Below are 14,964 nucleotides of genomic sequence, written 5' to 3' on the forward strand. Positions count from 1 at the left end.
AGGAACCTTCTATGGATTTTATCACAGATCTTCCCCGCTCACAGGGACATACCATGATCTGGGTGGTGGTAGACCGGTTTTCGCGAATGGCGCATTTTGTTCCCCTGAAGGCTCTACCCTCGGCCGCCACCTTGGCATCTCAATTCATCCAGCACATCTTCCGGCTCCATGGACTACCAGCCCAGATTATCAGTGACCGAGGGTCACAATTTACCTCTAGGTTCTGGAGGGCCTTGTGTTCTGCCCTGGGGGTCACTACCCATTTTTCCTCCGCCTACCATCCCCAGACCAATGGGATGGTAGAAAGGATCAACCAGACCCTCAAAGCCTTCCTACGAGCTTTCACCAATGACCGGCAGGACAACTGATCTCCACTCCTCCCCTGGGCAGAATTCGCCTACAATAATAGTCTGCACTCGGCCTCTAAGATGTCACCCTTCTTCGTAATGTATGGCCGGCACCCACGGCTTCCTCCTCCACTTCCCATGGACCAGACCATTCCTCAGCTGCAACAGACCCTTTCCGACATGTGAGGGACTTGGAAGAGCGTCCATGAACAGTTATAGCAGGCGGCCGCCAGGTACAAGCATTTTGCTGACCAGCAACGACGAACCGCACCGGTTTTCCAACCCGGTCAGAAGGTCTGGTTGAACACCAAGTATTTGAGACTTCGGCTGCCATCTCAAACTTTCGCCCCTCGATTCATCGGGCCCTTTGCGGTGCAGTCTTGGATAGGTGCAGTTACTTATCGCCTGTGCCTGCCCAGGACTCTACGCGTGCATAACGCCTTCCATGTTTTCCTCTTGAAACCATTCTTGAGGTCCCAATGGCATCCGCAGGAGGAGAGGAAGAGCATTCCTGAGTCTGAACCAGATCCCGAGTATGAAGTGGAGGAGATCTTGGACTCTAAGTTTCAGCGAGGGAGACTATTTTATCTACTGTCCTGGAAGCATTTTGGTCCCGAGGACAACTCATGGGAACCAGCAAGTCAGATCCATGCTCCTGACTTGCTACAGGACTTCCATGACCGGTACCCCTCTAAACCAGGCCAGGGCGGAGGGGGAGGCATTAAGGGGAGAATACTGTCATGTCCCCTGACTATTCAGGATATGGGCATCTCCAGGATAGGGCGGCCATCTTGGATGTGGGCATCTCCAGGATAGGGCAGCCATCTTGGAGCTGGGTATCTTAGGTTGTGGCAACCATCTTGGAGTTGGGCAGCTTCAGGAAGGAAGGCCATATTTGGGTGTAGGGCGTCTCCTCTGATGGGGGCAGCCATCTTGTGACAGCTGCACATGCTTGAGCCTAATTCCTGCACTATTTAAAGCCCTGCCACCAGTCCTTCCTTGCTTCGGCTTCTATTCGGTTTCCTGAGTAGTGGCAGTGCTTCTGATGTTTCTTCTGATTGCTACCTGGTCCTGACTTCTGCTGGTATCCTGACTACTCTCTGCTCGCTGCCTGCCCTGACTTCTGCTGGTATCCTGACTACTTTTCGCCTACTGCCTGCCTTGACCTCTGCTGGTATCCTAAATACTCTTGCTTGCTGTCTGCCCTGACTTCTGCTGGTATTCCAACTACTCTTGGCTGGGTGTCCACATCAATCTCCGCCTCCACGCCACCTGCGGTCCGCAGTCTGCCAATGTGGTTCTGGAAGTCCTGTTGGCCGCCAGCACCTGGGGGCTCAACTCCCGGGGAACGGCAGTCACCGCAGGTGAAGACTAGAGGTTGTTTGGCTGTCCGCTTGGGGCTGGTGTCTACCTTCACCTCAGCACTCCAGCGGGACCCAAGGGCTCACGAGATTCCAGTACACGACACCCAAACAGTGGCCAAGCCAGGTCACAAGCACCTGGCAGAAACCCAAATCGTGGCAACACTCCATACTACAAATGGCAAGCAGTTGCTTTCCATATCTGTCTCAATAGAAGACTATGAACTTTCCAAACCCTTTTTAAACCCAGATATGCTAACTGCTGTTACCACATCCTCCGGCAAAGAGTTCCAGAGCTTAACTATTTGTTGAATGAAAAAATATTTGCTCCTATTTGTTTTAAAAGTATTTCCATGTAATTTCCTCGAGTGTCCCCTAGTCTTTGTACTTTAGGAAAGAGTAAAAAAAATCAATTTACTTCTACTCATTCTACACCACTCAGGATTTTGTAGATCTCAATCAATTCTCCCCTCATCTGTCACTTTTCCAAGTGGAAGAGCCCTAACCTCTTTAGACTTTCCACAAACGAAAGGAGTTCCATCCCCTTTATCATTTTGGTCGCTCTACTTTGAACCTTTTCTAATTCTGCTATATCTTTTTTCAAAATACGGTGACCAGAAGTGAGCGCAATACTCAAGATGTGGTCGCACCACGGAATGATAAAGGCATTTCAGTATTTTCAGTCTCATTCACCATCTCTTTCTTAATAATTCCTAGTATCCTGTTTGCTTTTTTTTTGGCCGCCACCGCACACATTCATTAACCACTGAACAATCCAAATTACTTGACATACTTACGGCTATAGTTCTTAAAACTATCATTACAGCTTGGAAAGACAATAGTGAGTTTTATGTTTTGGTGGAACTCAGTTTATTCCATCTATAAATATGAATCAGTTATAGCAGACTGCTCCAATCATTACTTACAACATAAACAACTTTGGAACCTTATATCTCACTTTTGTCATAATTAGATGATTAAGTTTATAAATTACACTGTTATAATCCCATACCAGGGCTTTATTGGGTTCAATATGACTTATATGTAGTATTACATATGTACCTTCTTTATGTAATGCTATTATAACATTTTAAACAGCATTGCATATTCTTTAAAAATATGTTATGCAACATCAGATTCTTTAATTCATTTCCATTATCATCATTTGTTATTACTCTTTGATAGGCATCCTCTGTTTGTTTGTTTGTTTGGTTGATTGCCTGCATGATTTATGTTTTTGGTTTTGTATAAAATATTTTCAATAAAATGTTTTTGAAACAAAAAAAAAGGTTTGGATAAATTCTTTGATGAAAAGTCTATAAACCATTTTTAATGTAGTCTTGGGAAACGTCACATACTAGCTAGATGGATTCTTGGTCTTGTTAGATAATATATATTTCTATTCTATTCCCCACCAATTACCTATAAGGTAATAAGATAAGAATAAGAATATGTACGAAAAGGGGGAATTAAATACTGTATTTGTTGATTTACATTAACCTGCACTGCAAGGTTTAAAGACAGGTGCTCAGAACATAAAGACCATATATTTAACTTTAAAATGTTTATTTACAATACAGGTAATGTAATATTGTTACAAGAGAGAGGCAATTTTTAAGAATCTTTCACAAGTGAAATATGCTTTTCAAGATTAAAAGGTCTGAATTATAAATAGTAACTCACTTCGGTAGAGGCTGCTGGGTAGAGTGATGGAGATCCTTGCTGAAATAGAAGTATTTTCTTGCATAGTTGTTGTTGTTGCCTGGAGAAAATCATCAGGGTGTGTGTGAAGTCCAGCAGAGAGGCAGGAGGCAGATCCCCAGAGCGAGCTGGGCATTTTCCAGGCTTTTTATATTTTCTTGCTGGACCCTAGGCTGAAGTCAGGTGGGGTGTCTGAGAACTGGTTTCATCTAGTTTTGAGATGGAGAATGGTAACTGGTCACATGCCTAATGACATCATAAGACTTTCTGCCTGGACATCTGCTGGTAGATACACATCCATAAGGCATCTGACAGGATTACAAGAGAAAGACTCAGACAGAGAGTAGGTGGGCTTCTTTTGTCAAATTGGATAGCTAGATGAGCTTTTCAGTCTGAGTCATTGTCTGAGAATAGGTGGAGTTTCACTGTCTTTGGTTAACTCCAGACTTTGTGATTGCTGTCCATCTTCAGAGTTTTGTTCTTTGGAGATGTGTTGATGGGCTTAGGTATCCACCTAGCTAGTTTTTGTTATCAGTAGTTTCCAGGGGGAAAGTGGTGGGGGGGAGGGGGGGGAAGGAGATGAAATCCAGACCAGTTTATCTGATTCTGTCCCAATAAGTCTTTGCAGCTGTATTTTACATATATATATATATATATATATATTTTTTTTTTTTTTTTTTTTTTTTTTTTGTTACATTTGTACCCCACGCTTTCCCACTCATGGCAGGCTCAATGCGGCTTACATGGGGCAATGGAGGGTTAAGTGACTTTCCCAGAGTCACAAGGAGCTGCCTGTGCCTGAGGTGGGAATCGAACTCAGTTCCTCAGTTCCCCAGGACCAAAGTCCACCACCCTAACCACTAGGCCACTCCTATTGTAACCAGGCGCCTCTCTTGTGCAGCCAAGGATAGAACAATCTCCTCCAGCCACAGGCTCCCGGTACAACGAATAAATAGATGTCCACCAGTAACTTCAATCTTAAGGACTTTTATTCCATGCAGGTTTTTAGTACACAGTTCCAACAGCAGCATAGCACATACCAGGATTCAATACAGGCTTCAGTCTGGGCTCTTTATCCAGTGCACAATAAACAGTAATTCAATTCCCAAGACAAATAGTTATTTCAGTTCATCATCACAGTTCAGTCACCAAGCAGCATTTTCTACCTTCTATCCTCTTTACCTTCAGGAGAGTTCAATATTTTAGGGACTCCTTCTACCCAAGGGTTTCCCCCTGCATCAGCTTCACAGTGAATTCAATACTTTTAGGACTTCCTCTCACCCAAGGAATCTCAGCCTGCTTCAGTACTTTAGGGACCTCCCTGCCCAAGGATTTTCAGCCTGCAAATACTTCTCTTCTTCTCTCTCCTGAACTGAACTAATGAGACTCCTTCCCACCTGCCTAATCAATCCCTGGCTTCTGCCTTCACAACCAATCATTCTCCATTCATTAGCTTCTCTACACACCCATACCAGCTGAGTTGAGCATGAGCCTAATGAGGAGCTCCTGCACACAGAGTTTCCTATCTCTCTTTCCCCCTAGAGGCAGCCAATCTACACCTCCTATTAGCTTACACCCATGTCCTCCCTTCTTGCAGCTAGGAGTCCAGCCCGGGTTTTCCATCTCACCCCCTGGCTCCTTGCCTGCAATGCCTTCTGGGACTTGTAGTTCAGACTGAAGCTGCCTTAACCCAACTATCCTGGAGGTGACTTTATCACTATATATATATATATATATATATATATATATATATATATATATATATATATATATATATATATATACATTTGTATCCGATCCAGCAAAATCAATAACTCTGACAATTAAACTCATATCATACTACAGTCTGAACCAGGTGGGCAACTCTTATGGTCTATGTACATTATTATTATTATTCCAGTTCTTGTACATAAGAACATAAACGTAGTCATACTGGGACAGACCAAAGGTCCATCAAGCCCAGCATCCTATTTCTAACAGTAGCCAATCCAGGTTACAAGTACCTGGCAAGATCCCAAAACAGTACAATACATTTTATGCTGCTTATCCTAGAAATAAGCAGTTGAATTTTCCTAAGTCCATCTTCATAATGGCTTATGGACCTTTCTTTTAGGAAGTTATCCAGATTTTTTAAAACCCCTCTAATCTATACCTCTACAGTTTAAGGATGGATCACAAGGAACGCAAGACCCGTTTAAAAAAAATTATACAATTATTCAAAAACCAAATTAAGCAAAACTACACGTACAGCAAAGCCAAAAAGATTTTAAAAAATCATAACAAATCCAAATAGGCGATGTAATATTAAACAAAATTCTGTTCAGCTCAAGCCCTCAGTTAAGGGGAATCCAATACTACTGGGGCAAAAGAAAGGACATTTTTACATTTTAACTAAAAAGAAAGCAGCACTGCTGCAGATTAGAAAAGGAGAGAAACAACATATTTAGAGGACTGGTAAAAAAAAATTAATAAAAATAGGAAATCTAAGATGGAAAGTGGCCCCTAATTGAAGAACCCCTGATAAGCCACCACATCTCAAAAAAGATGTAGGGGACCTGAAAAGGGTACAAGGAAGGGCAGGGCAACCAAAATGATCCAGGAGATGGAATGACTCTGGAGAAGAGATGGTTGAGGGCAAAGGTGATAGAGGTCTATAAAATCCTGAATGGAGTGGAACAGGTAATTGTTTACTCTTTCAAAAAGTACAAAGACTAGGGGACCCATGAAGTTACATAGAGGTAATTGTTTATGCTTTCAAAAAGTACAAAGACTAGGGGACCCATGAAGTTACATAGAGGGGCATATATGATGCCCAAGTCCAAAAATAAAGGCCTGTCTGAAGATGTCCAGAAAAGCACAGGTATAGTGGATGAACAAGAAAGACATCTGTCAATGTTTGAAAATACCACCAAAAAAGTCTGCAATAAAGATGCACCTCAAATTGACATAGATGTCATCAGATCGTTGTGTCTACCAATGGAAAATAACCCTCGAGAAACATCTACATGCGGAAGTGGTTCCACACTGAAAAAACATCATCTGCCAATGTCAGGACGCCACCTCCACTTCTATATATGGTGCTGCACATGGAAGGGCATTTCAATTCTGGCTCAACATGTCCCTCAGGAGAGAGCCAAATTTTTCTGCTAAGGAGTCTCCGTCCGTTCCTTGTCCTCTTGTGCTTGAAGCACAGGAGGGAAATTATGAAGAGACACCACCACCTGCCACCACACAACGTCATCGTGGGGCCCTCAAGGCTCATTTGAGGACCCTGGCATGGTAAGTTTTCTGCAGTGCTGTTAGGAACCCAGTATCAGCCATGTGCAAACACCACACCTTGCCAGGATCACATACACTGAGTTGGTGAGAACATTTCCCCCATGCCCAGAGGCCCCCCTTCCAAGTCTGTATAAAGGGCCTGTACATTACTGACATTCTCCCACCTATGCACAGATGCCAAGTCACCCAGTTCCAGGCTGAACATTTTGGGACAGTCTTGGATCTATCATCACTTTATCCCGGTACCTTAGAGGACTTGCAGCAATGATTTCAATGGGCAGCATTAGGTACCTCTAATCCCACTCTGCTTTGGAATATAAGGTCTAAACAAGGACTGCGTCTAAAATCTTCACCTTGAACTGGATAACTATCCATCTCTGTCAATGCCCTAAACTGCTGGTCCACACCTACATACATATATGAATGGTGGCAGCAGCTCACCAAGTCAGACCATGCAACATGCCATAGCTGACTGCCCATCACACCTCCCCGCCCAAGTGATGATGTCCCCAAAAAGAACCCCAAGTTTTTCACCGAGACCCACAAGATTTCTAACTGCAACTTTTAAGATTGCACTGTTGTGCCCTTTCAAAGACATGTCATGAATGGCATACAGCTTGAACCATAGAACTTTACTATGAGAAGACTCAGAACCCTTGAAACAAAATCTTCTTTAATGCAGTAATCAAAAAATGAAAAATAACTTACAATTCAGATGGGAGTCTGTTCTCAACCAGCTCTCTCGCCATGCAAGAGAAGCTGGGAGGATTTCTGCAACACACTGAGGAGAGATGCTGTTTATAATTTTACACATTAAATCTTGATAGCATCACAGTAGCTTGAAGGGGGTCATACAGCAAAATACAGCATAGGCAGTTACAGTTCACAGAGGAGATATGCTGTAGACTAACTCTTATGTCTATAAGATGGGAGAAAAAAGAGGGGCAACTAGCCCAACATGCATAGAAGAACAAGGCAAGCCAATAGGAAGAGTCCCATAAGACACAGGGATCTAGGACATGTGCTCAGGAAGTACATATTACAGAAAACTACAAGATTACAAGGATTGGTAGTCCAAGGGTACATCCCTAAATTAAAAGGTACAGGTAATGAATCTGTAACATAGACAGCACACAGCCTGCCGCCATGCAAATGGGGGCAGATACTCCCTGCCTGGTATCAGTAGATACCACTATTTACTACTGCTACTACTACTTATAATTTCTATAGCGCTACTAGACGTACGCAGCGCTGTACACTTGACATTAAATTCCTCAATGTCTATTTATAATGCTGGATCTTGAAGGGTGATAACTCCTTGCTTAGCTCAAGTTCTCTGTCTTTCAGGTGACTTCTCTCTTGCAGTCTCACAGGAGCTGAAACTAGAGATAGATAACACAAACAACAAACAATATAAAATAGAGAAAAAGTCTCTGAGTGTCTGGAGTGGACAATGGTCCATGGAGTTCATCTCTTTGTGGTGTATGTGGATCACTGGCGCAGTGATGGCTCTTCTGAAGAAGTTTGCTGTTTTCCATGGGAGTCTGGTGTTGAAGTTCCCAGCAAGTATCATTGATGATCTGCAGTTCTCCATATCTGATGGCACTTTGATAAGTGCCTGGTTGATAATCTGAAGACACAATGCTGGTGGCAAGAACAATCATCTGTGGACAAATCTCTGTGTCAGAGTTGGGTGTCTATAAGCTCAGAGGAGTTGTGGCCAGATTTTAGAAAGAAATCTGGTCCTGATAACTATATGGTTTTCATTAGATGGGACGCTGGCACAGCTCTGGTGACACAGACTGCTGGGTTTTGGTTAGTGGGCACATAATGCCACTGTTCTGGTTGTTCAATGGCACAACCTTAAATTAAAGATACAGGCAATGAATCTGTTACAGACAAAGCTTAATATATATTCATAAACAACAAACTGCTGCCTCCATGCAAATATCTTTCAGATACCTTTTTTGAAAATAGTGTGCATGTGGTTTGTTGAAACAAATGATAGGATTGACCCAGAAATACTTATATATTGAATTAACAAAATTTATTGTTGCAATAAGAGCACTGGTGTGTGTATGCATAAAATATATATAAAAAATCACAGAGAAATTCTATGATCGAGAAGCTTATCCACCCTTAGAGACATAAATCACTTTGGTGTAGCCTCACTTGGGTGAGTTTATACTCTGAGAATTTCTCAATCATTTAAAAACATTTCCTGTGTCTTTTTCACATATTGCATCATAGTTTCTCTGGACCGATTTTTCTATCTATTTTGTTTCCTTTTTATTATACTCTGGCTTTTTGACATTTGATATTTGAATCTTTACCAGAGATTTATTTGGGATCAATACTTTTTGACAATCCATGCAAATGGGGGCAGAACATAATTATGGGGCCCTTTTACTGAGCTGCTTAAGTGCCTACGTGTGCCCACCACATGCCAATTCTGAGTTACCACCCAGCTACTATGGTAATTTCATTTTTGCATGTGTCTGCTACATGCATCTGAAAAAATATTTTTTATTTTCTGGCACACGCCAGCTACGTATATCAAGTGGCATTTGACACGCGTAGGTCATTACCACCCAGTTACCATATGAGACTTTACCACTAGGTCAATGGCTGGCGATGAGGTCTCAGACCTAAAATGGACACGTGGCAATTTTAATTTTGACACACGTCCATTTTCGGCAAAAATTTTTAAAAGATATTTTTTACAGGTGTGCTAAAAAATGATTCTGCGCGCACCTAAAACACGCATGTACACTACCACAGGCCATTTTCAGCGCTCCTTAGTAAAAGGACCCCTATATTATTCTGAGATATTTGGTAATGCAATGACATGTGATGCTTACAACAGCTGTGATCACCACAGTCATACCACATGGCTGGGGAAAGGAGACTGCAGATGATAGGGTGGGAGAGAGGGAGATGAACTGTACAACTGGGTCTTGTTCATTGTAGTTACTCAGTACTTCAAGATGCCCCTTCAGAAGTCAAGCATATGAAGGTTAATGGTGGTGTTCAGGGTACCACCCAGGAAATTTAACATGCCACCCCTAAGTCCCCAGGCCATTGTCCAAACCATTAGGCCAGGCCTTCACTTACAAACCAAGGTGGCAGGAAATGGCTGATTCACTACAGTGGGTAGCCATATCATCAGGAGTCTGGGTCACTATCACAGCACCTGACAAAGGTACAAGGTATGTGGGAGATGCTAGAAGGCTCCACAGTGTGCGTAGGTATACATCACTGCAGTCTTCCTTTCCACTTACCTCTCCCCAGCATTGGCTGTAGGGCAGCTGCAAGTGGGGCCATTCCTCACACTGGGTAGTAGGCCTCTGTTACCCCTACCTGGAGTTTTGGGATAGCACGTGGATGCATTTGTGGCTCTCCAGAGAGACATGCAGGCTTACCTCAAGGCCCAGACCACTGCCTTGCCTACCCAGTAAGTCTATTCCCCACCCCCAGACAGCACCACCCTCAGGGTCTGCAGAACATGAGTGACAAGGCAATGAACTGAGGCTTATACTAAGCACAAAGAGTGGCTGGCACAAACTGAATGCAGCCTTCCACACCAATAGAGATGTGGAAGACTGCAAGCACAAGTAGTGGAAGCTAAAGCAGAATGTCAAGGCCAAGGTTGGAGTGGACCCTCAGGAAGCTAACATCTCCAACCTCACCCCTGTGCCCAGTGACTCCATCCCCCACAAATTCTCAGACATGAGGGTAGTGTTCCAGCTACAAACTATCGCCTGGATAGGTGAATAGGCACATATCCCCACAGCGACATTGTCACAGCATGAAAACTATGAATATTGCAGTCCTTAAACTCCAATAAATACGAAAATGCCTTTATTGTTCTGCCCCCATATTCATGGAACCACGATGCATTGTTATGTATATTTTAGTATGAATATTATTTGTATTCAGTTACGTTGTCTATGTATAGACAGTACTGTGTACTGAGGCTACTGTAACCTGTGTTTTCAGATCTGGTCTCGTTCTTGTGAAGAGTCCCTGGTGGCCAGTGGCTTCATTGGTGGCCAGCTGGTAAGTTGCCTGGGGGTCCGGAGGCGTTTTGGGACCCCCAGGGTTAGGAGGGGGTGCAACTTTCCTCTGCACTGCCCGGCCAGAAAATGAGGTTTCTCAGGCTGGTAGCGCTTAGGAAAATGTCCGGCTTTGGCATGTGTGTCTTTTTCGAGCATGCATGATAGGCGCTGGGAAAGTGACTAGGCCAGAAAACCAAACTGGGACCTCAGTTTTTACAAGGCCCTGCCGGAGTTTCAGGGAATTCACGGAATTTTTAGTTCAGGAGAAGTTAGCTCAGATATTGTTGGGGGTCCTTTGGGACCCAAACCAATGGTGGTCACCAGTAAAGGGACTTTAGGGGAAAGGGAAATGGGACTTGATATACCACCTTTCTGAGGTTTTTGCAACTACATTCAAAGCTGTTTACATATATTCAGGTACTTATTTTGAACTAGGGGCAATGGAAGGTTAAGTGACTTGCCCAGAGTCACAAGGAGCTGCAGTGGGAATTGAACTCTGTTCGCCAGGATCAAAGTCCACTGCACTAACCACTAAGCTACTCCTCCAGCTCCAGTAAGGGGTAAGGGGTCTGGTGGCCCAAAGTTTTGTTTGGTTTCTTTTAAATGTATGGGTTTTGATACGCGGGGTTCTGGGAAGTGAGGGGTTAATTTAATTTTGTGTGTGTGTGGTTATGGGTTCTGGAGAACTTCTTGAGGATTATCAAGGGGTTGAAATTTAGGGAAAATTTGTTTAACTGGGGGAATTCACAGGGTGGTTTAAATGGGATCCCTGCTGGATTCTTGTGACAAAACCTCGATGGAAGAGGTGTAGGAGGTATTTCTGATTGAAGGTGGGTAAAAAGAGGTTTATTTTGTTTTTTTAATTTCAGGAACTGAGACTTAGGCAACGTACTAAAGTGTGATAAATTGATGTGACTGAATATTGGATGTCACAGGTTTAAAAAAAACAAAGTACTGCTGTGGCTCTGAGGTGCTGGTTTAATTTTTATGAGAATACAATATTTTATTGTAAGATTTGAATGCCTGATTTTGGATCTTAGAAGATTAGAGATCCTGTTCTCAGAAAGTGTGTTGCAAATGGGAAGTAATGTGAAGGAAATAAACTTCTTATATGAGTTTATTTCTGGTTTGTTTGAGAACCTATTTTAATGTGATTCTGAGTGAACCTGTGAGATTATTGTGATTGACATTAAAGGCTCTTTTTAGTGCTAGGAAAGTAAAGCAAAGACTCAGGCCTGGAAGACAGGGCACATTGTTTCATTTATTTTTGCAGTTAAAAAGACCACAGTTTGTTTTTTTAATTAAATACCACAGATTATAAATTGATCATATTGATGTAAGGAGATAGGGTATTGCCTCCCATTTTATTTGTTTAGTTAGATTTAGGTGAAAGAAGAAAAGTGTGAAAAGAAAAACAGCAGAGGATGTCAGAAGATAATCCTTGAAAATCAAGGGCCGCACACAAGAAAGAACAAAGAGTTCCTGTTCAGCTAAGTTATTTTGCACCTAAACACCATTTTAAAAGAGACTTTATAAGGGAAAGTTAATAAATGTACTTACCTGGGTCCAAGCTGAATTTCATTGAGAGAAATCTGAAAATACAAAACAACAGAAAGAAATTCTTTATTTAATGAAAAGTGTTCAAATAATTTTAAAGGAAATTTTATACTAACAGTGCCATTTAAACTTATCTGATAGTTCTTGTGTTCCTGGTATTAGGAGTATTTCTGTTAAGAGAAATGAAATGTGTAGAAATAAGTATAGCTCAACTGACATATTAGAATACATATTTAAAATCTGAAGTGAAATTTTATTCTTCAATTAAAGAGGAACTGCTAACTATTTACAAAATTTTCCAACTTGCAATAAAATATATTTTCTGAACAATTGGTTCTGAATCCGTATAATTGAGAAAAATCCTAAAATTAGTGTCTTTTTCCACACACACACACACACACACTCTCTCTCTCTCTCTCTGAAACAGAGAGGGGTAACACTATCATCCCTGTAGTTTGCAGTAACTTCTTCTGATCATGTGTCCCTGCTACCGGTGTATTGTGGACATTCCCTATTGGCTCTTGGCCAGGGCGCCCAGTCTTCCTAGCATACCTTTGTGATTAGCAGCTGTTCTAGGGGTTAATCCCTCTTTTAATATACTGTGATAGCAGGATAGCAGGATAACACCCAGCATGCTACAGAAAGAGCACCAGGTTTGCAAGGGCCCTGCTCTAACACTGTAGTGTGGCATACTGGTTAGTGCACAGTAGAGAATGATATGGGGATAAAATTTGTCCCTGTCCCCACCCCATCCCCGTGGGTTCTGTCTCCGTCCCCGTCCCTGTGGACTCTGTTCTCATCTGCAGAAGCCTTGAACACTCATGATTTTATATTTAAATCTTTCTATTAAAGTATTAAAAGGAACAGTATGCTGTGCAACTGTTGTGTGTAAATTACAAATAGAAAACAATAATAACAATGAGCAACTGTAATAAACCCTCCCACCACCCTCTACCCTTCCAACCCCAACAATAGCCGACTTCTACTACCCCAAGGAATCCTAATCCATCCTGTTAAAATGTCCAGGGGTACAAAATACAACCCATTCTGTATGTCCTACAGGGGAGAAATATGTCCTATGAAGCACTAAGATTTTTTAATCTGTGGATGAATAAGTCATCAACAATCTCAGGATTCAGTCCAGCTCTCCTGTCTTCCACAGTCCCTCCTGCAATAGAAGATGTCTTCTTAGAAAATATGCTGGAAGCAGGATGTACAAGATCCCCCATGCAAATTTTGCTAACTGTGGCCAGCATGTTTGCTTGTTTTTCCAAAAAATAAAAATATTGTCGTCTGCATCAATCAAACTTAAATAAGTCCAGTTCATTAACAGGCATCAAAGCAGAAAGTGACATGAGGACAGTCCTCACGGGCTCTGTCCCTATCCCCGCCCCATCCCCACGGGCTCTGTCCCTGTCCCCATCCCCATCCCCACAGATACTGCGGGTCCCCGTCCCTGTGTCATTCTCTAATGCTCTGTCTGCTTTTTGATGTGAACTCTTCACTCCCTCTGCCCTCACCTCCATGAAAGGCAAAAGGGGAACAAATGCATCTATTGAAGTGCACAGTTGTCTCTCTTTAGCATTTCAGGCCTGCCCTGACCCCGACCCCGGACATTACAGAACTCTCCCACTGTCCTGTCTCCTTTACCACCCTGGGTGTGTGGCTGTGGTTCTTTCCAGGTTCTGAGGTGGACAGTGCATGATGGCCATCTTCTCCTCCACAGTGGGATGTCTGGGCATGGATAAGGTGCTAGCAGACAATGGCTTATATTCACCTATACCAAGTCCTAGTTTGAGGTGGGTTACACAGTACAAAGAGAACCAGCAATAACATCTGACATATACATACAGTAAACATGTTTTTTATAAAGTTTATGATTCTTAAATAAAATAGTCTTTAATACCATTATGGAAACTATATATACAGGCAGAGTATTCCAAACTGCGGCTGTGTGGTATGAAAAAAGAGTAGAAAGAATTCACTTGAATTTGAGACCCTTACAAGATGAAAATACTAACTTTAAAGAGTTAGGAGTACCATGTCTGGAACACAAAACTGTAATCAATGAGAGTGTACAAGATGGCACAACTTCATGGATGATCTTTATAGGATCACAACTTACTATGTTAAGCTACATTCGTTGCTTGTGGAGACTAGAATTTCTTTTAAACTGTGTTGTTTAGCATTACAGTTTAAAAGAAATTCTAGCCTCCACAAGCAACCAATGTAGCTTAACATAGTAAGGTGTGATCCTATAAATTTATTTAAAGAAAAGATCAGTCTAAATAGATCGGAGTGCACATGGACAGATGTGTTTTGGGAGAGTGTGACAACCTAACATTGTGGCTGTGGCAGTTGAGACCAGTCGGACCAAGAGGAGGCAGGTTCCAGCAGCCTGGCCTGGTGCAGGTTGATCTACAGGAGTGGGAGCAGGCTGTGGATCCAGGAACAGCCAACCCTGGAGACATCTGCAGGCGAGTAAGACCAGCAGGATTTAGCCCTGGCACCTGCCCCCCCCCCCCCCCCCCCAGAGTTTGTGGATGGCACACAAAAAGGTCAAGCTGTGCCGCCAGGCTGTGCAGCTTCAGCAGTATGGCATGGAGGCTCAGGAGAACAACCTGCAGCTGCTGTGAGAGATGCAGTGGGCTTCTGGAAGGC

The 14,964-nt window shown here is 42.7% G+C and overlaps 1 protein-coding gene across 3 annotated transcripts in view; it reads left to right on the forward strand.

Annotated features, from left to right (window-relative positions):
* SLC23A1 (solute carrier family 23 member 1) overlaps positions 1–14,964 on the forward strand; it is a 329,954-nt gene that overhangs the window by 32,890 nt on the left and 282,100 nt on the right. For 2 of the 3 annotated variants that reach the window (XM_030212485.1, XM_030212486.1), the window contains exon 3: positions 10,688–10,747. The exons of the other annotated variant lie outside the window; for it this stretch is intronic. In XM_030212485.1, the coding sequence (XP_030068345.1) occupies positions 10,688–10,747 (60 nt within the window). The remainder of the gene's footprint in view (positions 1–10,687; positions 10,748–14,964) is intronic. 3 annotated transcript variants of the gene reach the window in all.

The sequence above is a fragment of the Microcaecilia unicolor genome, chromosome 8, assembly GCF_901765095.1.
Source record: "Microcaecilia unicolor chromosome 8, aMicUni1.1, whole genome shotgun sequence".
Classification (NCBI taxonomy): domain Eukaryota; kingdom Metazoa; phylum Chordata; class Amphibia; order Gymnophiona; family Siphonopidae; genus Microcaecilia; species Microcaecilia unicolor.